Source organism: Scylla paramamosain, chromosome 4, assembly GCF_035594125.1.
Source record: "Scylla paramamosain isolate STU-SP2022 chromosome 4, ASM3559412v1, whole genome shotgun sequence".
NCBI classification, from domain to species: domain Eukaryota; kingdom Metazoa; phylum Arthropoda; class Malacostraca; order Decapoda; family Portunidae; genus Scylla; species Scylla paramamosain.
The window spans coordinates 24,474,516-24,499,613 of record NC_087154.1 but is presented as its reverse complement, the minus strand read 5'-3'; the positions used below and the strand labels follow the sequence as shown (position 1 = coordinate 24,499,613).

General features: G+C 39.1%; 1 protein-coding gene across 4 annotated transcripts in view; it reads left to right on the top strand.

The window, feature by feature from the left end:
• The window catches only part of LOC135099898 (dynein axonemal heavy chain 3-like), a 430,253-nt gene that overhangs the window by 107,256 nt on the left and 297,899 nt on the right, over positions 1-25,098 (top strand). For all 4 annotated transcript variants that reach the window (XM_064002569.1, XM_064002565.1, XM_064002567.1 and 1 more), the window contains exons 19-21: positions 5,581-5,725; positions 13,022-13,116; positions 15,556-15,672. In XM_064002569.1, coding sequence (XP_063858639.1) covers positions 5,581-5,725; positions 13,022-13,116; positions 15,556-15,672 — 357 coding nt within the window. The remainder of the gene's footprint in view (positions 1-5,580; positions 5,726-13,021; positions 13,117-15,555; positions 15,673-25,098) is intronic.

Here is a 25,098-nt window from a genome sequence, read left to right as displayed (position 1 = left end):
ATAGAAGTATTGATGTATGGAACAGTCTGGATGAGGAGATAGTAAATGCAAAACATATACATGGATTCATGGCTAAGTTGGATATTAAAAAATATGGATATGGGACAGTATGAACATAGTTCTTTTCCCATAAAGCACAGCTAGGTGAATAGAACTAGGTGAATACACACACACACAATGCAGAACTTCTTGAAAGGTGGTGTGGTGTGGAATCGCTCCCTCCACAAAAATTACTCCCAGCTATACTTGCTCCATCCCTATCCTAACATATTCTATGGACAGCAATAGCAAATTGTTGATATAACCTCATATACATGTTGGTGATACTCCAAATCTATCATAAAACTCAGTGGTAAGATTTTTACTCACACATAGAGTATGTATTGGTTCTCCTTTAATCTTGTTTTCTTGCTCCATTTCTGTTCTAACATATTCCACATGCAAGAGAGGGATAGGTAATAATTAGCCAAGATAACTCTGTACTGATGCAAATGAAGGAATAATATTAAAAAAGATGGGCCCTTTGAGATGGGATTGTATTGCAGTACCTTGAATTTCAAATTCTTGAACAGAAGAAGCAAAAATACTTATACAGTGGTACCTTGTGATTCAAACTTAATTGGTTCTTTGGGCTATTGGAATCAGGAATGTTCAAATTGGGAAGTAATTTATCTCATTCATATTAATATGAAAAAAGGTAGTACCAAAATCCCCCCCTACTTTTTTTTTTTCTTTTTTAATGGGCTTATGTTGTGAATGAAAATAACCTAAATTATAGAAAAAAATACAGTAAAAGAAAACATGAAGTAACATATATTTCAGCATATAAGGCGATATGTGAATCATCCTAAAAAACGACACAAAAAAGTGGGTCATCCTGTATGTCAGATAAAAAAACAATTACCTTAAAATTTTACACAAAATACCACTGTAAATAAACACAAACCTCAAAATTATGAGTCATCAAAAGTTCCTGCTATGTGTTTGTGTGTGTGTGTGTGTGTGTGTGTGTGTGAAAGTAAGAATAATCTCAATAAAATGAGATTGACAGAGAATGAAAATGGAGAAAGAGTGGAAAAGGATGAAGCAAAAATGACATAGAATGAATGGAGAGGAGAGAGAGAGCAAGCTATCACTCCCTTGTTCTTATATCTGACAGATAAGGGGGAGGGGAGGTGACAGGTAGAGAGGTTTGAGACCTGACGAAAGAAGGAAGAAGAAGGGAACAATGGGAGGAAGGGACATATGGGTAAGGAGAGTACATGGGAAAAGGAAGTGGAGAGAGAGAGAGAGAGAGAGAGAGAGAGAGAGAGAGAGAGAGAGAGAGAGAGAGAGAGAGAGAGAGAGAGAGAGAGAGAGAGCAGGTGGGTGGGTGGATGGGATAGATAGGAGGAGGAAGGAGATGGCAAGGGATGGGGGAGAGGGCCAGGGAAGGGAGAAGGAGGGAAGGAATGGGGGAAGCAGGAATGCAAGAGGAGGCAGTAGGCACTTACCAAAACAATAATTACTCCCAGTGAGGTCTAAAACACTGGATCAGGGGGTGCTGTGAACTTATTATTAAACCCAACTGTGACCTCACTGAACATTTCCCTTTGTGTTTCACAATGCAAGGGGGCAGTCACAGCCTGTCCTCTAAAGACAATTCTCTTCCTCCACACAAAACTACAAGCACCTAATAACACACACACCCTTCACTCAAAATTTCAAAATTATCATGGCGACTCCTACACCAGCCTCAGAGTCTCCATCTGGGGAGGGGACCACAAATATCCCCAGGTTGGACTGCCCTTCTAATGATGACCCTGAGTGTCTTGACCCCCCCCCTCAACTTTTTCTTCATTAACTTCTGCAACATTTGTAGTCTAAGATCTAATTTTCAATCTGTAGAACACCACCTTTCCTCTTCTAAACCTCATCTTTTCCTCACTGAAACTCGGATGTCTAAGGCAACTGACAGTAGCCCCTTTTCTGTTCCCTCCTACTTTCTCTATCCTCATTTTCGATCCAAAGCTGGATGTTTTGTTTATGTGCGCAATGACTTAACCTGCTCTCGTGCCCACACTCTTGAATCTCCCAAGTTTTCCACCATCTGGGTATGACTACAGAGTCACTCAAACTAAATTTATCTGTGCTGTATACCTCTCACCTAATTCCTCAGATTATAAGAAGTTCTTTGACTTCTTAACTTCCAAAGTGGAGGACATTCTGACTCTCTTCCCTTTTGCAGAGATCTCCATTCTTGGAGACTTCAATGTTCACCACTAGCTTTGGCTTTCCTCTCCCTTCACTGACCATCCTGGTGAACTGGCCTTCAACTTTGCTATCCTCCACAACCTAGAGCAATTGGTGCAACACCCTACTCGTATTCCTGACCGTCTTGGAGATACGCCCAACATTCTTGACCTTTTCCTGACCTCTAATCTTACTGCTTATGCTGTCACCCTCTCTTCTCCGTTGGGCTCCTCCGATCACAATCTCATATCTGTATCTTGTCCTATTGCTCCAATCCCTCCTCAGGATACCCCTAAGCAAAAGTGCCTCTGGCATTTTGCCTCTGCTAGTTGGGGGGACCTGAGAAGGTATATTGCTGACTTTCCTTGGAATGACTACTGCTTCCATGTCAGAGACCTGTCTTTGTGTGCTGAGCGCATAACAGAGGTGATGGTGTCTGGCATGGAGGCTTACATTCCTCACTCTTTTTCTCTACCTAAACTTTCCAAACCTTGGTTTAACACAGCTTGTTCTCGTGCTATACGTGATAGAGAGGTGGCCCACAAAAGGTACTCGAACTTTCCATCACCAGAATCTCATGCACTTTATATTTCTGCCCAGAACCATGCCAAGTCTGTTCTCCAACTAGCCAAAAACTCCTTCACCAACAGAAAGTGTCAAAATCTTTCAAGATCTAACTCCCCTCATGATTTCTGGCATCTAGCCAAAAACATCTCCAATAACTTTGCTTCTTCTTTCCCTCCTTTATTTCAACTAGATGTCACCACTGCTATCATATCTATTTCTAAAGATGAACTCTTTGCTCAGATCCTTGTTAAAAACACTACTGTGGACGATTCTGGGCTTGTTCCTCCCTCTCCTCCACCCTCTGACTACTTCATGCTACCTATTAAAATTCTTCGCAATGATGTTTTCCATGCCCTCACTGGCCTAAACCCTCAGAAGGCTTATGGACCTGATGGGGTTCCTTCTACTGTTCTCCAAAACTGTGCCTCCGTGCTTGCACCTAGCCTAGTCAAACTCTTTCAGCTCTGTCTGTCAACATCTACCTTTCCTTCTTGCTGGAACTTTGCCTACATTCAGCCCATTCCTAAAAAGGGTGACCATTCTAATCCTTCAAACTACTGTCCTATTGCTTAAATTTCCTGCCTATCTAAAGTTTTTGAATCTATCCTCAACAGGAAGATTCTTAAACATTTATCACTTCACAACCTCCTATCTGATCGCCAGTATGGGTTCTGTCAAGGCCACTTTACTGGTGATCTGGCTTTCCTTACTCAGTCTTGGTCATCCTCTTTTAGAGATTTTGGTGAAACTTTTGCTGTTGCCTTGGACATATCAAAAGCTTTTGATAGAGTCTGGCACAAAGCTTTGATTTCCAAACCACCCTCCTACGGCTTCTATCTTTCTCTCTGTAACTTCATCTCAAGTTTCCTTTCTGACCATTCTATTGCTTCTGTGGTAGATAGTTACTGTTCTTCTCCAAAATCTAATAACAGTGGTGTTCCTCAGGGTTCTGTCCTGTCACCCACTCTCTTCTTATTATTCATCAGTGACCTTCTAAACCAAACTTCTTGTCTTATCCACTCCTACGTTGATGATACCACCCTGCACTTTTCCACGTCTTTTCATAGACGTCCAACCCTTCAGGAAGTAAACATTTCACGCAGGGAAGCCACAGAACGCCTGACTTCTGATGTTTCTAAAATTTCTGATTGGGGCAGAGCAAACTTGGTATTGTTCAATGCCTCAAAAACTCAATTCCTCCATCTATCAACTCGACACAACCTTCTAGACAACTATCCCCTCTTCTTCAGTGACACTCAACTGTTCCCCTCTTCTACACTGAACATCCTCTGTCTGTCCTTTACTTTTAATCTGAACTGGAAACTTCACATCTCATGTTTAGCTAAAACAGCTTCTATGAAGTTAGGCATTCTGAGACGTCTTCACCAGTTTCTCTCACCCCCCCAGCTGCTAACTCTGTACAAGGGCCTTATCCGTCCATATATGGAGTATGCTTCACATGTCTGGGGGGGTTCCACTCATACTGCTCTTCTAGACAGGGTTGAATCAAAAGCTTTTTGCCACATCACCTCCTCTCCTCTAACTGACTGTCTTCAGCCTTTCTCTCATCGCCGCATTGTTGCATCTCTATCTGTCTTCTACTGCTATTTTCATGCTAACTTCTCTTCTGATCTTGCTAACTGCATACCTTCCCTTCTCCCGCAGCCTCACTGCACAAGACTGTCTTCTTTCTCTCACCACTATTCTGTCCACCTCGCTAATGCAAGAGTTAACCAGTATTCTCAATCATTCATCCCTTTCTCTGGTAAACTCTGGAACTCCCTGCCTGCTTCTGTATTTCCACTTCCTCTGACTTGAATTCCTTCAAGAGGGAGGTTTCAAGACAGTTATCCTTCAATTTTTGACTACTGTTTTGGACCCTTTTCTGGGACTGGCATCTCAGTGGGCTTTTTTTTTTTATTGGATGTTTGTTGCCCTTGGCCAGTCTCCCTCCTACATAAAAAAAAAAAAACACTGACTAAGTGGCATCACTTGAATGGGTGTTTGTGTTCAAATTGGAGGACAAAATTTGTTTGCCAACCCTATTCGAATTGGGAGTTGTTCAAACTGAAGGATGTTGGACTGTATAATGTATAGGACAAAATCTAGAACATTCTTGATCTTTGTATTTCTTGTATACAGTAAAATCCCTCTCATCCAGCATTCAAGTATCCGGCAGCTTCAAGTATCCGGCACATTTTTCCCCGAGCCTTAAAATCAATAAAAAAATCAGTGTTTACTCATAAAATCGATTAAAATTCCCACGCGAGGCATACTTTGTCCCCTCGCCACCAGAGCACACTGCTTCGCGCCACCCGCAGCCCACTGCAGTGTGTTTACTCAGTGATTCAGTCCTGCGTGTGCACTGTTTATCGCCTGACGCCTTCATCATGCCTAAAGTTGTAGAAAAGAGGAAGCGTGTTATGCTTACACTTAAGCAGCTGATCAGATCAGCTGCTGATTAAGATCAGCTGATCTTTGTTATGGTAGGATGCATGAGTGTAGGGTGGTGATTGTGGACATAATTTTACTTCTATTCAAGTATCCGGCATGTCGGTGGTCCCGTTGATGCCAGATAAGAGGGATTTTACTGTATTTATTTGATTTGATTTTTTTTAAGAAAGCACACATTCATTGATAGATAACATCACTTTGACCAAAAATGACTATCAAAGGTGTTTTGCACCAATATCAGCTAAGGATTAGTTTATAATCAGTAACATTAATGAGAGTTTTGTTATTACTATTATTTTATTTATTTATTTATTTTATATTTTTCAGGGAATTAATGAGGAACAATCACTTCTGAGTTGGGAGATGACCAAATTTCCATTACTTCAATCAATGGTTTCTCTCAAAGAACCATATGATCGCCTCTGGCACACAACTTATGATTTCCATCAGAAGTATGAACGATGGTACAATGGTAAGTGTAAATTTATTTGAATTATTCAACAAATCCTTGTCCTGGAAGTACTAATGACTAGTATGCCTTATCTTCATGACTATTTTGTTTTATCTTTATTTTTATTTACTTTATTTTTTACTTAACTTTATTCAACTTACACTATGCTAATACAGTTGAATGAAGATTTTACTTGAAATTGTGCCATGTGGATGCAATTGTATGAAGATTTTATAAGAAATAATAAGAATTTTATTTTGTCTTGCCAAAAAAATCCACTACTTGCAATATTTGGAAGCACTGTATAATAACCTGATATCAGCTGTCTGAGGTTTGATACTCTTATATGAAGATGTCATGAGTTATGCATTTAACTGTCTTGAAAATTATTGCATTGTAGAAATTATGCAATGTACTTTTTTGTAAAATGCAGGAAAGCAGCCATCCTCATATTGTCCCATTTCCATATTAACTAGTAAAAAGATTTTCCTTGAAGGTATGGACCACTCTCCCATCCAGATTATTTCACACCTCTATGCTTCTGTGGGGGCAAGTGGTCTTCAGCCACATCATGACATTTGTTGCACACATGCATGCTTTCTGTTAAGTTGTTCCACTTCCTCAGTCACTGAACAATGCAGTGAGAGACTTCTATGCAGAGGCCTCCACCAAGCCTCTGCATAGAAGGAGGCAGTAGACACCTGCCGAAACGATAATTACTCCCAGTGAGGTCTAAAGCACTGTTCAGGGGGTGCTGTGAACTTATCATTAAACCCAGCTGTTACCTCACTGAACGTTTCCCTTTGTGTCTCACAACACAAGGGGGCAGTCACAGCCTACCCTCTAAAGACAACTCTCTTCCTCCACACAAGACTACAAGCACCTAATAACACACACACACCCTTCACTCAAAAATTTCAAAATTATCATGGCGACTCCTACACCAGCCTCGGAGTCCCCATCTGAGGAGGGGACCATAAATGTCCCCAGGTCGGACTGCCTTTCTGTCGACGACCCTAAGTGTCTTGATACCCCCCTCAACTTTTTCTTCATTAACTTCTGCGACATTCACGGTCTAAGATCTAATTTTCAATCTGTAGAACACCACCTCTCCTCTTCTAAACCTCCTCTTCTTTTCCTCACTGAAACTCGGGTGTCTGAGGCAACTGACAACAGCCCCTTTTCTGTTCTCTCCTACATTCACAACCTTCTATCTGATCACCAGTATGGGTTCCATCAAGGCCACTCTATTGGTGATCTGGCTTTCCTTACTGAGTCTTGGTCATCCTCTTTTAGGGATTTTGGTGAAACTTTTGCTGTTGCCTTGGACATATCAAAAGCTTTTGATAGAGTCTGGCACAAAGCTTTGATTTCCAAACTACCCTCTTACGGCTTCTATCCTTTTCTCTGTAACTTCATCTCAGGTTTCCTTTCTGACCGTTCTATTGCTGCTGTGGTAGACGGTCACTGTTCTTCTCCTAAATCTATTAACAGTGGTGTTCCTCAGGGTTCTGTTCTGTCACCCACTCTCTTATTATTCATTAATGATCTTCTAAACCAAACTTCTTGTCCTATCCACTCCTACACTGATGATACCACCCTGCACTTCTCCACATCTTTTCATAGACATCCAACCCTTCAGGAAGTAAACATTTCACACAGGGAAGCCACAGAATGCTTGACTTCTGATCTTTCTAAAATTTCTGATTGGGGCAGAGCAAACTTGGTATTGTTCAATGCCTCAAAAACTCAATTCCTCCATCTATCAACTCGACACAACCTTCCAGACAACTATCCTATTTTCTTCAGTGACACTCAACTGTCCCCCTCTTCTACACTGAACATCCTTGGTCTGTCCTTTACTTATAATCTGAACTGGAAATTTCACATCTCATGTTTAGCTAAAACAGCTTCTATGAAGTTAGGCGTTTTGAGATGTCTCCGCCAGTTTTTCTCATCCCCCCAGCTGCTAACTCTGTACAAGGGCCTTATCCGTCCATGTATGGAGTATGCTTCACATGTCTGGGGGGGTTCCACTCATACTGCTCTTCTAGACAGGGTGGAATCAAAAGCCTTTTGTCTCATCAACTCCTCTCCTCTAACTGACTGTCTTCAGCCTCTCTCTCATCATCGCAGTGTTGCATCTCTAGCTGTCTTCTACCGCTATTTTCATGCTAACTGCTCTTCTGATATTGCTAACTGCATGCCTCCCCTCCTCCCGCGGCCTCGCTGCACAAGACTTTCTTCTTTTTCTCACCCCTATTCTGTCGACCTCTCTAATGCAAGAGTTAACCAGTATTCCCAATCATTCATCCCTTTCTCTAGTAAATTCTGGAGCTCCCTGCCTGTTTCTGTATTTTCATCTTCCTATGACTTGAATTCCTTCAAGAGGGAGGTTTCAAGACATCCTTCAATTTTTACTACCACTTTGGAACCTTTTTATGGGACTGGCATTTCAGTGGGCTTTTTTTTTTTTATCGGATTTTTGTTGCCCTTGGTCAGTGTCCCTCCTACATAAAAAAAAAAAAAATGTCTCATGGGTCTTAGTGCCATTGGTATGAAAATATCTTAATTACATTAACTTTCTTATGTTCATACAAGAAGCTCTTTGTCAAGTAATTAGTACACACATGTGATTTAGTAAACTTCATAGCAAAAATGTAGGAGATAACTTTAGTTGTATTTTCTTCAAACCAAGCCAGATTGTTTAACATCCTACAGTACAGTATAATTTTCTTTTTTTATAATAAATGGCCTAAAGTGAGTCTTGCCTGGCATCTAAAAAATTTTATTTACATTAAAGTCTGAGAAACTTACTTATTTTTAGGAAATTACCAAGTCTACCATAAAAGCCAAAAACAAAATTTGAAGTAAATTTCATCACTTGAGATTCAGTGCAGAAAATATCTTAAAGGTGGGTTTGCATGGAGTAGTTTTTCCTCACAGGTAGCTCCAGCCACATGGAATTACCTGCAGATTTCAACCAAAATGTATTCACATGGTTTAGAGGAGCCGCTGGACTGCTGCATCAATAACATTAACAATTAAGGAGTCTGACAACAGCAAGCTGACTGCTGTAGTTATGATTTTGCTGTTTTTGAAGAAAAAAGCAAAAGAAGGAATGGTTGTGGGCTTGTTCCTGGCTAGCAAGAAGGAATACAAGTACATTGGAACCTCATTTACCAAACACCTCTCTTTTTGAAGAAATTGGTTTTCGAACAAAATTTTAAACTCATAATTGCATTGGTAGCTGTACCATAATTCAGTTCTCAAATAAAGTTACTTGATTTTAAAATATTAAAAGACAAAGCAAAATCTGCCGTGTATCACTGATTTATAGTTTCTATAAATATTTTTCATTTTTTTATATACTGTATTTGCCAGCATATTAGATGCATCTCTGCATAAGATGCACCGATATTTTACAAGGATGTTTTGTGGGAAAATTTTTTTATAATGTTTCATCATAAAATTATGGAAAAAAAAACTGCAGTGTGTGTGTGTGTGTGTGTGTGTGTGTGTGTGTGTGTGTGTGTAAGAGGGCCACTGGCCAAGGACAACAAAAATTTTTAATAAAAAGAAAGGCCCACTCAATGCCAGTTTCCATAGAGATGTCAGATATAATAGTAAAAGAAAAAGGGATAAGTGTCTTGAAACCTCCCTCTTGAAAGAGTTCAATTCATAGGAAGGAGGAAATACAGAAGCAGGCAGGGAGTTCTAGACTTTACCAAAGAAAGGGATGAATGATTGAAAATGCTGGTTAACTCTTGCATTAGAGAGGTAGACAGAATTGGTATTAGAGAAAGAAGAGTCTTGTGCAACCAGGCTGCAGGAGGAGGGGAGGTTTTGCAGTTAGCAGTATCAGAGGAGCAGTTAGCATGAAAATAGTGGTAGAAAATAGCAAGAACTGCAACAGTGCTGTGATAAGAGAGAGTCAGTTGAGAGTTTGTCAGTTAGTCAGTTAGAGGAGAGCAGTTGATAGGATGAAAAGCTTTTCATTCCAACATCTCTAAAATAGTGGTGTGAGTGGAATTCCCCTTACATGTAAAGCAAACTCCTTACATGGACAGATAAGGCCCCTGTATAGAGTTAGTAGCTGGGGTGGGAGGGTGAGGTGTGAGAAAAACTGGCAGAGATGACACAGAACACCTAACTTCATAGAAGCTGCTTTAGCTGAAGATGAGATGTGAAGTTTCCAGTTTAGATTATGAGTAAAGGACAGACCAAGGATGTTCAGTGTAGAAGAGGGGGACAGCTGAGTGTCTTTGAAGAAGAGGGGATAGTTGTCTGGAAGGTTGTGTTTAGTTGATAGATGGAGGAATTGAGTTTTTGAGGCATTGAACAATATTAAGTTTGCTCTACCCCAATCAGAAATTTTAAGGAAATCAGAAGCCAGATGTTCTGTAGCTTTCCTGCATGAGCTCTATTTCCTGAAGGGTTGGACATCTACAAAAAGATGTGGAAAAGTGCAGGGTAGTATCATCAGCTTAGGAATGGATAGGACAAGAAGTTTGGTTTAGATCATTGATGAATAATTTAGGAAGAGAGTGGTCTCTCTCTCTCTCTCTCTCTCTCTCTCTCTCTCTCTCTCTCTCTCTCTCTCTCTCTCTCTCTCTCTCTCTCTCTCTCTCTCTCTCTCTCAGTCTCTCTCTCTTTCTCTTGGTCTCTCTCTTTCTCTCTTGGCCTCTCTCTCTCGCTCCCTCTCTCCCTCCCTCCCTCCCTCCCTCCCTCCCTCCCTCCCATACATTTATCCATCCTGAAGGAAGTGGATAGAGAAAAATGAAAAGGACTGGAGGACAGGAAAAGAGAATACTTATTTCTCAATACTTCCTCTCTCCCTCTAATTCTTCATTCACTCCTCATCTTTGCTGCTTATATTATTTTTTTTCTACTTTCTCCTCATCCTCCCATCCTCTTCCTTCACCCTTCTTCCACTTCTTTGTTCCATGTATTCTCCTTCCCCAGTTATGTCCATTCCTCCCCTTATTCCTTTCGTCTTCCTTCCTCTTTTGTCTTGTCTCAAACCTCCCTCCCTGTCATCTCTCCCCCCCCTTATCTGTCAGAGATAAGGAACACAAGAGAGAGAGAGAGAGAGAGAGAGAGAGAGAGAGAGGGGGTGGATAAATGGAGGGAGGGTAGGGAAGGGGGAGGAGGGCAGGGAATGGGGAGGGAAGGAGGGCAGGGAATGGGAAGGGAAGGAAGGAAGGGAGAGGAGGGCAGGGAATGGAGAGGGAAGGAGGGAAGGAAAAGGAGGGCAAAAAAGAATGGGGAGAGAAGGAGGGCAGGAAAAGGGAAAAGGGAAGAGAAGGGGGAGGGAGGGAAGGAGAGAGAGAGAGAGAGAGAGAGAGAGAGAGAGAGAGAGAGAGAGAGAGAGAGAGAGAGAGAGAGAGAGAGAGAGAAAATTTTATTAGTAACAATATTTTTGTGTAGTCTACTACTACTTCAACTCCACACCTATAGGCCTAGGCATCTGCACTATGGCTGCATTAGACACACAGTAATCACTAAATGCATTTTTCAAGAAAGTAGTGTGTCTAATGCACCAGCAAATACGGCATATGGAGGAGAAACAGTCTGTAAGACGGTAATTTAACCTTTGAAATAAGGTAAATGTGATTCCATTGAAGAAAGTCGATGTAAACAAAGTGTTCTGGCCAGCTCAGGAGTAATCCCATCTCCTGAGCCACCTGTGGCTCTCTTGATGACCCACAACACCATCACTACTGCACAACTGCATTTTCCCAGTAGCTTTTTCCCAGCAGCAAGATGTCTAAGTGTTATGATGACCTTCATTTTGGCAGTAAGTGGGTTGCTCCTGTGTCACTTTCTAAGGCTTCCCTCACTAATTAAATGACAAAAAGAATACCTGCATGGTCTAAACAATATCTTCTGATGAGTTCCATGTCACTAAGTTCATTCATTACATCCTTTATGGATAAATAATTTCTGAGCTGATGTTGTGGAGCAGCCATCTTTAACAGTAGGAGCATCTGTCATAAGCCATCAAGACATGGTGAACAGGTATCCAGAAATGGATTAATCCAATTTACATTGATAGTTTCGGTTTTTTAGCATTTTGGATTTCGAGTGGCATTCAGGAACAAAATAAGTTCTAGATCCAAGGTTCCATTGTAATGTCTATAACTCTTGCAAGAATTAAGCTTAGAGTACATGAGGGCTACATGTGTGCTGGCTTTCTCAGCTTACTCTGTAAACCAATTCTGCATTTATTTTCCAAAATTTTAATAAGTAAATTTAAATTTTTATTTTATTTATCACACATAATAATACGGTCAATGGTTGTTATTAAAAAGTTTGGAACACTATTCCTTCTATTTTCAGTTTAGTGTTAATAACTTTTGTCATTTGACTATGGAAAACTGCTGCCCATTGATGGAAGGCAAATGGCAGAATGGTTCCTTGGCTTGGGTGGCAATGCAGCAGCAGCTGGCTGCATTTTGCTCCTGGTGTCACACTTCCAGGCAAAACCAGCTGTGAATTGCCCTGTGTAAACCTGCCTTTTAGATTGAAATAGGCTTATTTCTATTGCCAGCCCACTATATCCAAATCAGTGGGATTTGCATCCACCTACCTCTTTGTAATACCAAGGTTTCAGAGAGGGACTACAGGTTGAGCTCCTCCTCCATGAGAGTGGGATGGTATTTCTTGCCTGACACCTTGAACTTTGCCACCAGACGCTGCACAGATTGCCTGTTTAAGCCAGTTTGCTGGACAATTTTGTGGGTTTATAGCAGTAATCTGTGGCACTTAATCACAATGTTGTGGGTAGTATGATGCTTTGACATACTGCACACTGAGAAATATGGTGAAATACGACAACATGCATGAAAATCAGATCCCAATAGTATATGAGAATGCAGTATAAGCCCCTGAAGCTAGAATTAATCCAGCAATGAGTTATTGCTTCTCTATATTCACGAATAGAGTAGAACAGAAGGTGAGTTATCATATAGTTAATTTCTCCAGAGTAATTTTTCCCCTGTAATATAGGTCTCATACCACATCCTACCTTATGAAGTATCACAGGGCCAAGTGCAACACTTCAGCTGATTGGGTACTGTAATAATCATCATTCACGTCACTTCAACATTATTCTTGTATTTATTGTAGCTGCTATGGCAGCAGATGATATTGAAACAGACTGAGTAAAAAGATAGTGTTAAAAAAAGTAAGGAAGGAGGAAATAGTAAAATCCTGATGAATATGATTGGTTAGAGTTGTTTAATTTCTTAGCCTTCCATTATTTACTTTGGCCTTTATGAATTTTCTTACAGTAATTCCTATTTTTCTCCTCAGGTCCATTTGAGGGACTAGATGCTGAAGCTATCAGTGATGAGGTTGAGGAAATGTGGAAGACCATGTTTAAGCTCACGAAGACCTTCATGGATCAGGTTTTGTGCTCTTTACAGTTGAGCTGGGAAATATATATATATATATATATATATATATATATATATATATATATATATATATATATATATATATATATATATATATATATATATATATATATATATATATATATATATATATATATATATATATATATACATACAATCAATAGGGTGTGTGACAGTTAACGTTATTCATTACAATATAGCATTTGTTTTGGCAAGTGTGCATTATGGCAACTGAAGAACCTATGGGAAAAAATTCATTGGTTCCAAGGAACCGTTCAGAGAATAACAAAAAAATCCACAGTTAAAAAAAAAAAAAAAAAAAAAAAAAAACATAAAATGAGCACATTTTCACTACTACATTTGAGATAACACAAATACAGTACCTCCCAAGTTTCACGCCTAGTCCTAAATTCTTACCATCCTGAGTTTCGCACTGCTTTGACAAGTATCAGTCACATTTACCTATTGTCGGCATCATGCATATAGACACAGTAAACCCCACCTAAGTCCAAGCTCTCTCTCTCTCTCTCTCTCTCTCTCTCTCTCTCTCTCTCTCTCTCTCTCTCTCTCTCTCTCTCTCTCTCTCTCTCTCTCTCTCCCTCTCCCTCTCCCTCTCTCTCTCTCTCTCTCTCTCTCTCTCTCTCTTTGTATGTGTATGTGTGTGTGAAAGTAAGAACAATCCTAAGGATTGCTAAATAGAATGAGACTTATTGAAAGTGAAAATGAAATTACATATATGAGAGTGAGAAGGGATGAAGTGAAAATGACATAAAATTAATGAGGGGGAGCGAGAGAGCAAGGTATCACTCTCTTGTTCCTTATCTCGGAGGTGACAGGGACGGAGGTTTGAGACAAGACGAAAGAGGGAGAGGAAAGGAAATATATATATATATATATATATATATATATATATATATATATATATATATATATATATATATATATATATATATATATATATATATATATATATATAATTCATACTTTTTTCCTTAAAACCTTCCATGTTTTTTACTCTTTTTTTATGTTAAAAATTGGAATAGTCCTTCATTTTATAGGGTGCTTCATTTATAGCTTGTACAGAGTTGTCATTCGCTAAATCTTTTGAATATTACATTATATACTTATTCATTTGTGCCTTTATGTAACAAAAATGAGTGAACTGCCTATTAAAAAAGCATTCCCGCTATTTAGAGAATCTGATGTGTTACTCTCATGATGGGTGGCCCTTATGGGTAATGACTTACTAATAAATGAATAAATAATCTGTGAAAAAGTGTCACAAATATGAATCATTATCAATCCAACAAAATAAAATTATGATTGACAAGAAAAAAGTCAGCTGGAACACATAATTAAAAGCTGCTGATGAATATCTTTTATATATATACTAATGTATTGAGTATAATATCTTTTGGAATTCAGGTAATTGGGATCACAGCTCAGTGAGTATGTACAAAGAAGGCTTTAGAAGAATGTGAAGACTTTTCCTTTGCTGAGGCATGAGAAGAATGTGAAAGAATCTCAAGAGAAAAGTAAAAGGGAGAAATGTTAAGATACAAAGAAAAAAATAATCTCAAATATTATTGAGCCAAGGAATAAGAAAGTGAAAAAGCCATTCAGACTTTGACCTACAATAGATGGAAGCACACATAAAAGGATGGCTAAAAGTACCACAGAAAAGTATCAAAAGTGATATTAGCACCTGAATGGAACACCAGTTAATTGGTGTGGGGTGCATAGAGCTATAAATATATCTGTTGTTGCCATAACCATAAACCAGAGGGTAATTTTTATCATGTCTGAATGTATAGATATTGGCAGTGATTACTGTGAAAACTAAAAGTGTGAACTTTCTCATAGGTAATTCTAAGTCAAATATTGAATGAAATATGAAAAAAGAGCTTGTGATCCTCACAAGCATTTCTTTTTTGATAAATTATCTTTAAAAAATATATACCAAACTAAGATTCATGATTAAATGCAGTGAAATTATGAACAGAGGCATTGTCAGTGTTCTTAATTTTTTTTTTTTATTTCATTAAATGGCAACTCTTATGTAATAAAAATATAGAACTGAATACAGTCAATGAATTTCAGTTATCTTACTTAATATCAGAAATATCCAATTGTTAGTCCATATACATATTATCAAACTCCTGTGATGTGACAGACAGAGTTCATTCATTTCTGTGTATTATTCACTAGCTGTTACACCAATTTTTTTTTTTTTTATGGTGAATCTTCTCATTTGTATTGTTCCCTTGAGTGTTAATATTTTATTCTTTAAGAATGGTAATAATAGCATGGGGGAGCAAACATATATTATGTGTCATATGGCTTTAAAGTTGTTATAATGCCATAAGTGTTAAGTATGGCTTTAAACTTGTTTTAACATCATAGATGTGATGCATTGCGCATTTTTTATAGGTAGGGTCACGTCGTGTAGCAGAGTATGTCAAGGAGAGGATTGAGAAATTCCGCCTACATGTACCTGTTCTACAGTGCATCTGTAGCCCAGGCCTACGGCAGCGACACTGGACTCAGGTGAAGTGGCAGAGGTTTTTAAGACTTGCACTTGCCTATTATTTAGTTGTTCATATAAATTATATTCCTATTAGTAAACTGATAAACAAGGCACCACCATTTCCTCATTATAATGAATCTATTTTGTAGTGAGCATTTAGGTGTTTCCTCCACTGGGATTCTCCTGCCCATCACTCTGTCACATCTATCACAGTACTCACCTTTCTTTGTGATATTTTAAATATTTTTTGCTTCATCATGAATCTGAAATCGTTAATTTCTTTAATAAGCATGAAAAATATTATGAATGTTTAATTTATTTGAAGAAAATAGCAATGATCTTGGTGTATGTACATAACTTGACACTTGACAACGCTTCTTTCCAACATTGTCAAGGTCATACATTGATTGGCCATGGCCACACATTTCAGGTCAAGTAGAGTTACGTGACAGATCATTTCATCTGGTCACCATCTACGGTAAAAACTTCACCATGCACCTGCAAAAACTTGCATGTCAAAAAAATGGTTCTTGAACTTAATCAGTTCCTGAATGCCGTTTGAAATCTGGAATGTTTGGAAATCAAAACTACTTTCCCCATAGGAATCAGTGTAAAATGGAGTAATCTGTTCCTGGACCCCTGTCCACCCTGTCTAATTGGCTTATGACAGATGCTCCCATTGCCAAGATGGCTGCTTCACAACATCTTCAGATCAGAAATTGTTTATCCAGAAAAGATGTATTGAATAAACTTCATGATTAGGAACTCATTTGATGATATTGTTTAGACTGCAGGTACAGAGGGTGTCTGAGTTATGAATGTTCAGAGATATGAGCAGTCAACTCACAAAATAAAATTGTGCTCTTGATATTGTTCCCTTTGCTAACCAAAAGTTCAAATTTGGCACTACACATCATATTTACCTAGTATACCACTTTGCCACTATCCACACAGTGCAACAGCATAGCAAATGACTGCCCACTATCCCAGGACACAGACCCTGTTTCAGTTTATTTTGAGATGCTAGTTTAAAATTTAAATTTAATTTAAAAACTTATCGTACTGCACCACATTGAGCCTGGTTTTAGATTCCATGGCATATGGACCTCCACCAATCGGCCTCTGGGAGGCATAGAGGCAGGAGGGTTGCGCTGCATGGTGTACAAAGCCTGCTCCATTACATTAAGTCAACAAATAAGCAAGCATACCTGTCTTGTGCTTTCAGCAAGTCATCTGAATAAATTATATGAATAAAGGCGTGTATAACCCGAGAAGAGAAGGAGAGAGGGAGAAAAGAAAAAATGTGCATGAAAGAGAGAGAGAGAGAGAGAGAGAGAGAGAGAGAGAGAGAGAGAGAGAGAGAGTGTTTCATGACTCAGGGCTACACCTGCTGGACTTTGGATACACCCACTCCTAAGTCCACAAATAGGCAAACAAACCTGTCTTATGCTTTTCATCAGCCATCTTAATTAATTATATGAAATATAGACATGCATAACCCGAAAAGAATAGAGAGAGAGAGAGAGAGAGAGAGAGAGAGAGAGAGAGAGAGAGAGAGGTGTCTCATTTTAATCCGGGTCTAACACCTGGCATACTGAGTCTAGCATTTGTCAAAAGCCTCAAGCCTGTCACTACTCAGTAGTATCACATCACCCATAAGGCAAGGTGCTTTCTCTCTCTCTCTCTCTCTCTCTCTCTCTCTCTCTCTCTCTCTCTCTCTCTCTCTCTCTCTCTCTCTCTCTCTCTCTCTCTCTCATAGTATCAAGTATCAAGTAAGTAAGCATTATATTGTTTGTGGAACGTATGATACTTATTTTTTGTACCAAAACATTACGATGACAAGTTACAAGCAGCCTTCTGGAATATATCTCACTTGTAACTCAAACACCCTCTGTATTCTTTTTGTCACCAGTCTATTGATGGAAATCTTACAGAGTGACACAGAGTAGCAACCCAAAATGAAGGTCATCATAACATTTAGACATCTTGCTGCTGGAAAAAGCTAGAGAAAATGCAGTTGCACAGTAGTGATGGCATTGTGGGTCACTGAGAGCTCGGGATTACTTCTGAGCAAGCCCCCCCAAAAAATTTTTCCTATGTAGAAGGGGCACTGGCCAAGGGCAACAAAAGAGTGAGGAATGTTTGCCTCCATGTCAGACACTATTACCTCTGTTATGCACTCAGCACAGAGACAGGTCTCAGGCACAGAAGCAGTAGTCATTCTAAGGAAAATCAGCATACCTCCTCAGGTCCCCAAAATGCAAAATGTCAGGTATCTCCACTTTGAGGGATTCTGAGGAGGGACTAGAGCGATACAGCAAGATGAGATTGTGATTGGAGGAGCCCAGCAGAGAAGATATGGTAGCATCATAAGCAGAAGAATTAGAAGTTAGGAAAAGGTCAAGAATGTTGGTTATATCTCCAAGACGGTCAAGAGTACAAGTAGGGTGTTGCAGCAGTTACTCTAGGTCATGGAGGATAGCAAAGTTAAAGGCTAGTTCACCAGGATGGTTAGTGAAGGGAGAGAAAAGCCAAAGCTGGTGGTGAACAATGGAAGTCTCCAAGAATGGAGATCTCCACAAAAGGGAAGAGAGTCAGAATGTGCTCCACTTTGGAAGTTAAGCCGTCAAAAAATTTCTTACAGTCAGAGGAGTTAGGTGAAAGGTATATAGCACAGATAAATTTTATTTGAGAGTGTCTCTGTAGTTGTCAGATGGTGGAAAACTTGGGAGATTCAAGAATATAGCCACAAGATCAAGTTAACTCATTCTGCACATAGATGGAACATCCAGGTTTGGACTGAAAATGAGGATAGAGAAACTAGGAGGGAACAAAAGAGGGGCTACTGTCACTTGCCTCAGACACTTGTGTTTCAGTGAGGAAAAGAAGATAAGGTTTAGTAGAGGAGAGATGGTCTTCTACAGATTGAAAACTAGATCTAAGACTGCAAATGTTGCAGAAGTTAATGAAGAAAAAGTTGAGGGTGGTGTCAAGACACAGGATCAATACCATAAGAGCAGTCTGACCTGGAGACATTTGTGGTTCCCTCCCCAGATGGGGGACTCCAAGGTTTACATCAAGGCTCTTCAATGCAATGACATTTACCTTATTTCAAAGATTGAATTACTGTCTTACCCACTGTGTCTCTCCTCTAAATACATAAAAACAAAGGAAATTTTTATAAAAACTATAAATTAGTAATAAACAGCAGCTTTTGCTTTGTCTTTTAGTACATGAAATGAAGTAACTTTGAGAACCAAATTATGAGTTCAAAATTTTGTTTGAAGACCAATTTGTTCAAAAAGGGAGGCATTTGGTAACTAAGGTCCATTGTACAGTAGGAATCTGAGTTACAAGGTAATGAGTTATGAGCATTCAGAGATACAAGTAATCTGCTTGCAAAATGAAATTGTGCTTGGTGCCATTCTCTTTGCCAATTTTAAGTTTGAATTTGGTACTATGTGTTGTATTTGTCTTCTGCATTGTAACCCTAATGAGTCTTGGTTATGACACATTTCATAGGGAGGAAAAATGGTGCATTTTGAACGTAAACTGTGTGTGTTTGTCATATATCTGCACTTTTTATTTTTATTTATTTATTTATTTTTTTTTTTGTGTGTGTGTGTGTGTGTGTGTGTGTGTGTGTGTGTGTGTGTGTGTGTGTAGGAGGGATACTGGCCAAGGGCAACAAAAATTTTAAAAATAATAAAAAAAAACCCCACTGAGATGTCAGTCCCCAAGTAGAGTCCAAAGCAGTAGTCAAAAAAATGAAGGATAAGTGTCTTGAAACCTCCCTCTTGAAGGAATTCAAGTCATAGGAAGATGGAAATACAGAAGGAGACAGGGAGTACCAGAGTTTACCAGCAAAAGGGATGAATGATTGAGAATACTGGTTAGCTCTTGCATTAGAGAGATGGACAGAATAGAGGTGAGAGAAAGAAATGTCTTGTGCACTGAGGCCACAGGAGGAGGGGAGGCATGCAGTTAACAAAAGCAGAAGAGCAGTTAGCATGAAAATAGCATTGCTACAACATTGCAGCAATGAGAAAGAGGCTGAAGACAATCAGTTAGAGGAGAGGAGCTGATGAGATGAAAAACTTTTGATTCCACCCTGTCTAAAAGAGCAGTATGAGTAGAACCCCCTCGACATGTGAAACATACTCCATATATGGATGGATAAGGCCCTTGTACAGAATTAGCAGCTGGGAGTGACAAAAAACTGGCAGAGACATCTCAGAATGCATAACTCCATAAAAGCTGTTTTAGCTAGAGATGAGATGTGAAGTTTCCAGTTTAGATTATGAGAAAAGGACAGACTGAGGATGTTCAGTGTAGAAGAGGAGGACAGTTGAGTATCATTGAAGAAGAGGGGATAGTTGTTTGGAAGGGTGTGTCAAGTTGATAGATGGAGGAATTGATTTTTGAGGCATTGAACAATACCAAGTTTGCTCTGCCCCAATCAGAAATTTTAGAGATCAGAAGCCAGGTGTTCTGTGGCTTCCCTGCATGAACTGTTTACTTCCTGGAGGGTTAGACGTCTATGAAAAGATGTGGAAAAAGTGCAAGGTTGTATCATCAGCATAGGAACAGATAGGACAAGAAATTTGCTTTAGAAGATCATTGATAAATAATAGTAAGAGTGGGGACAGGACTGAACCCTGAGGAACACCATTGTTAATAGATTTAGGAGAAGAACAGTGACCATCTACCACAGCAGCAATAGAACAGTCAGAAAGGAAACTTGAGATGAAGTTACATAAAGAAGGATAGAAGCTGTAGGAGGGTAGTTTGGAAATCAGAGCTTTGTGCCAGACTCTGTCAAAAGCAACAGGAAAAGTTTCACCAGAATCTCTAAAAGAGGATGACTGAGACTCAGTAAGGAAAGCCAGATCACCAGTAGAGCAGCCTTGACAGAACCCATACTGGGAATCAGATAGAAGGTTGTGAAGTGATAGATGTTTAAGAATCTTCCTGTTGAAGATAAATTTAAAAACTTTAGACAGGCAGGAAATTAAAGCAGTAGGATGGTAGTTTGAGGGATTAGAATGGTCACCCTTTTTAGGAACAGGCTGAATACAGGCAAACTTCCAGCAAGAGGAAAAGGTAGATGTCAGAGTTGAAAGAGTTTGTTTTACTAAGCAAAGTGCAAGCACAGAGGCACAATTTCAGAGAACAACAGGAGGGACCCTATCAGGTCCATAAGCCTTCTGAGGGTTTAGGGTAGCGAGGGCATGGAAAACATCATTGTGAAAAATTTTAATATGTAGCATGAAGTAGTCAGAGGGTGGAGGAGAGGGAGGAACAAGCCCTGAATCATCCAAGGTAGAGTTTTTAGCAAAGGTCTGAGCAAAGAGTTCAGCTTTAGAGATAGATGTGATAGCAGTGGTGCCATCTGGTTGAAATAAGGAGGGAAAGAAGAAGCAAGGTTATTAGAGATGTTTTTAGCTAGATGCCAGAAGTCATGAGGGGAGTTAGATCTTGAAAGATTTTTAAACTCCATTAATGAAGGAGTTTTTGGCTAGTTGGAGAACAGATGTGGCATGGTTCTGGGCAGAAATATAAAGTGTATGAGATTCAGGTGATGGAAGGTTCAAGTACCTTTTGTGGGCCACCTCGCTATCATGTATAGCACAAGAACAGGCTGTGTTAAACCAAGGTTTGGAAGGTTTAGATTGAGAAAAAGAGTGAAGAATCTACGTCTCCATGCCAGACACTATCACCTCTGTTGTGTGCTCAGCACACAGAGACAGGTCTCTTACATGGAAACAGTAGTCATTCCAAGGAAAATCAGCAAAATACCTCCTCAGGTCTCCCCAACTAGCAAAGGCAAAATGCCAGAGGCACCTCCACTTAGGGGGATCCTGAGGAGGGATTAGAGTGATAGGACAAGATACAGTTATGAGATTGTGATTGGAGGAGCCCAATGAAGAAGATAGGGTAACAGCACAAACAAAAGGATTAGAGCCTAGGAAAAGGACAAGAATGTTGGGTGTATCTCCAAGATGGTCAGGAATATCAGTAGGGTGTTGCACCAATTGCTCTAGGTCATGCAGAATAGCAAAGTTGAAGGCTAGTTCACCAGGATGGTCAGTGAAGGAAGAGGAAAGCTAAAGCTGGTGATGAACATTGAAGTCTCCAAGAATGGTGATCTCTGCAAAAGGGTAGAGGGTCAGAATGTGCCCCACTTTGGAAGTAGTCAGAGAATTTTTAAGTCAGAGGAGTTAGGCAATAGGTATACAGCACAGATAAATTTAATTTGAGAGTGACTCTGTAGTCATAGCCAGATGGTGGAAAACTTGGAAGATTCAAGAGTGTGGGCATGAAAGCACGTTAAGTCATTGCACACATAAATGCAACATCCAGCTTTGGATTGAAAATGAGGATAGAGAAAGTAGGCGGTAACAGAAAAGGAACTACTTTCAGTTGTCTCAGACACCTGTGTTTCAGTGATGAAAAGATGAGATTTAATAGAGGAGAAGTGTTCTACAGATTGAAAATTAGATCTAAGCCTGTGAATGTTGCAGAAGTTAATGAAGGAAAAGTTGAGGAGGGGGCGTCAAGACACTTAGGGTTGATACCAGAAGAGCAGTCTGACCAGGGGACATCTGTGGTCCCCTCTCCAGATGGGGACTCTGAGGCTGGGGTGGTACAGGAGTTGATTGCTAAGAGTGGGTCAACCCTGTCTTAGCACAACTTATTACAGATGCTCCCACTGAGTAGATGGCTGCCCCATAACAACAGAATCCTTGAGGATGGAATAATCTATCCAAGAAAGATGTTCTGAATGTTCCTAGTGATGTAGAACTCAAAATAATTTTTGAGTACATATAAATACTCCTTATACAATTAAAAAGGAAAGAAGGACTGGCTGTCCAGTTAGCCTCGTGGGAGTGGGAGCATCTGGGTGTGGAGAGGGATGAGGAAGTGGAAAATTCTAGACTCCAGCAGTCATGTAGGAAGTGTTGTCATGTCAGTGGTATAAAAGAATGAGTGATTTTTCTTCTTTCAGTTTTTGTTATTTAATATAAACTTCCAGATATTGAGCTCATGTGCAGTTTCACTTTCTTATGTGCATCTGATGTGCCTCAGTTCCAGTGGATTACAGTGGGGTTTAGTATTATTAGTCTTACATTCTGAAAAAAAAAAAAAAGATCCTGTTTTGAAGATATTCCTTCCACTTTATTTTTTAACATTATAAAGTAAGTCAGTTGTTTACAATGAGATGCTTCAACAAGATTGCTTTTAATGTGATATTTCAAGGAATGAATCATTATTTTATTCATTTAACCTCTTCCCCAAGCACATATAAACAAAGGAAATATTTATAAAACATATGAAATATTTTTGCTTTGTCTTTCAGATTTCAAAATAAGTAAGCACTACATGGCAAGATGCTTATGATAGACTTATGACAAAACTTATGATAGACGTTCTTAGCTATCATACACATCTGTCTTAGGTATGATATATTTCATATACATCTTTATGAAGAATATGGGCCCAGTATCTTGTACCTCCATTAGCAGTAGGGCAAGCTTTGTTGCGGCATTACACTGTGGAACAGTGATTTTTTTTTTTTTTTTATACCAAAAAATTACAGTGATGAGTTGCAAGCAAAGCAAGTTATGACCAGCCTTCCAAAATATATCTCATTTGCAACTCAAACACCCTCTGTATCCTCAGATCATCATAGGCATGGTGCAGGTAGATTTGGCAAGATAGCAGAAAGCCAAATCCACAAGGAAATCACACCTAAATGCTCAATACAAAATGGATTTACTATGTGTGCTGTGTTTCTAGCATTATGAATATATAACCCATTGTTTACATTTTACGATACAAGATACCCTCTACTCTCCTTGATGAGGTTCTGTAATAAACGTGTGCATCTGTCCCTGTATCATAACTTGTGGGTGATTATCATACACTGGTAACTCTCTTAGATGACAAGCTGTAGCCTGTGACTGGTTTCGAGTTCAGATGCCTACTTGGCTGTTTGAAAGGATGTTAGTCCTTGATCCCCTCTACCCCATTCCACTCTTCAAGTCTTTCTTCATAATTTAAGCCTTTCAATTCTGGTACCATCTTTGCCACTGTTCTCTGTATTCTTTCCTGTTTCCATACATCTTTTTTTCTTTGTGGAGCCCAAACCACTTCTGCGTATTTCAATTTAGGTTGTATCATGCTTGTTGTAATTTTCTTCATCATTTCTTTATCTATGTAGTTGAATGTCACCCTAATGTTTGTCAACAAGCTGTAGATAGAGCTGAATATTCCGTTTATGTGCCTTTCAGGTGATGGTGTGTCCTGGATCACTACTCCCAGATCTTTTCCTCTTTATTTTTTGTTATTATTTCTCCTCCCATTTTGTAATTCCATGAAGGTCTCTTTTAACTTTTTCCTATTTCCAAAATGTGGCATTTTTTGGCATTAAATTCTAGTTTCCATCTTTGGCTCATGCATGTATCTTGTCAATATCCTTTTGTAACTCCTTGCAGTCATTTTCATCCTTTATTATTTTCATTATTTTTGCATTATCAGCAAAATGGTTTTATAACTGTTTAGATACTCTGTCATATCATTTACATATATTTGAAACATAATAAGTGCCAATACAGATCCTTGCAATACCCCACTTGTCACTTCACACTAATTTGGATTAGTGTCTCAGATTACTGTTCTCATTTCCCTCCCTTGTAAATAACCATCCATCCATCTCAATGTTACTCCCTTTAGTCTTCCTTCATTCTCTAACTTCCACATAAGACTTTTGTGGGGAATTTTATCAAATGCTTTTTTGAGATCCAGATATACCTCATCAACCCATCCATCCCTCTCTTTCAATCCATCTATTGCTCTCATATAAATGCTCAGTAGATTTATTACACAGGATCTCCCTTTCCTGAATCCAGATTGCTTTTCTTTAATTATATTTTCATCTTCTAAATATTGCACTCATCTATCTTTGAATACTACTTCACAAAGCTAGCTTACAATACTTGTTAGTGACACTGGTCTGTAATTTAATGGTTTCATTTTATTTCCTCCTTTATATATTGGGACTATCTTAGTTCTTTTCCATTCCTTTGGTACTTTTCCTTCTTTCAACAAGCTGTTAATTATATCCCACATGGGTTCCTCCATTTGTTTTCTGCATTTTTTTTAATATCCATCCATTTACTTGATCTGGTCCCATAGCTTTTTCAACATCCAGCTCTTCCAGCAGTTTCTTGATTTCTTGTCTCTATACTTGTATCTCTTGTATTCCCTCATTCTATGATACCACTTTTGGTGCCACTAAATTGGTTTCCTTTGTAAACACAGATTGAAAACTCTCATTCATTAGTTCACTCGTCTCGTCAGTAGTTTCATAAATTCTTCCTTCTCTTCTTAACTTCTTTATGTCATCTTATGTTTCATTTTTCTATTTATGTATCTATAGAAAA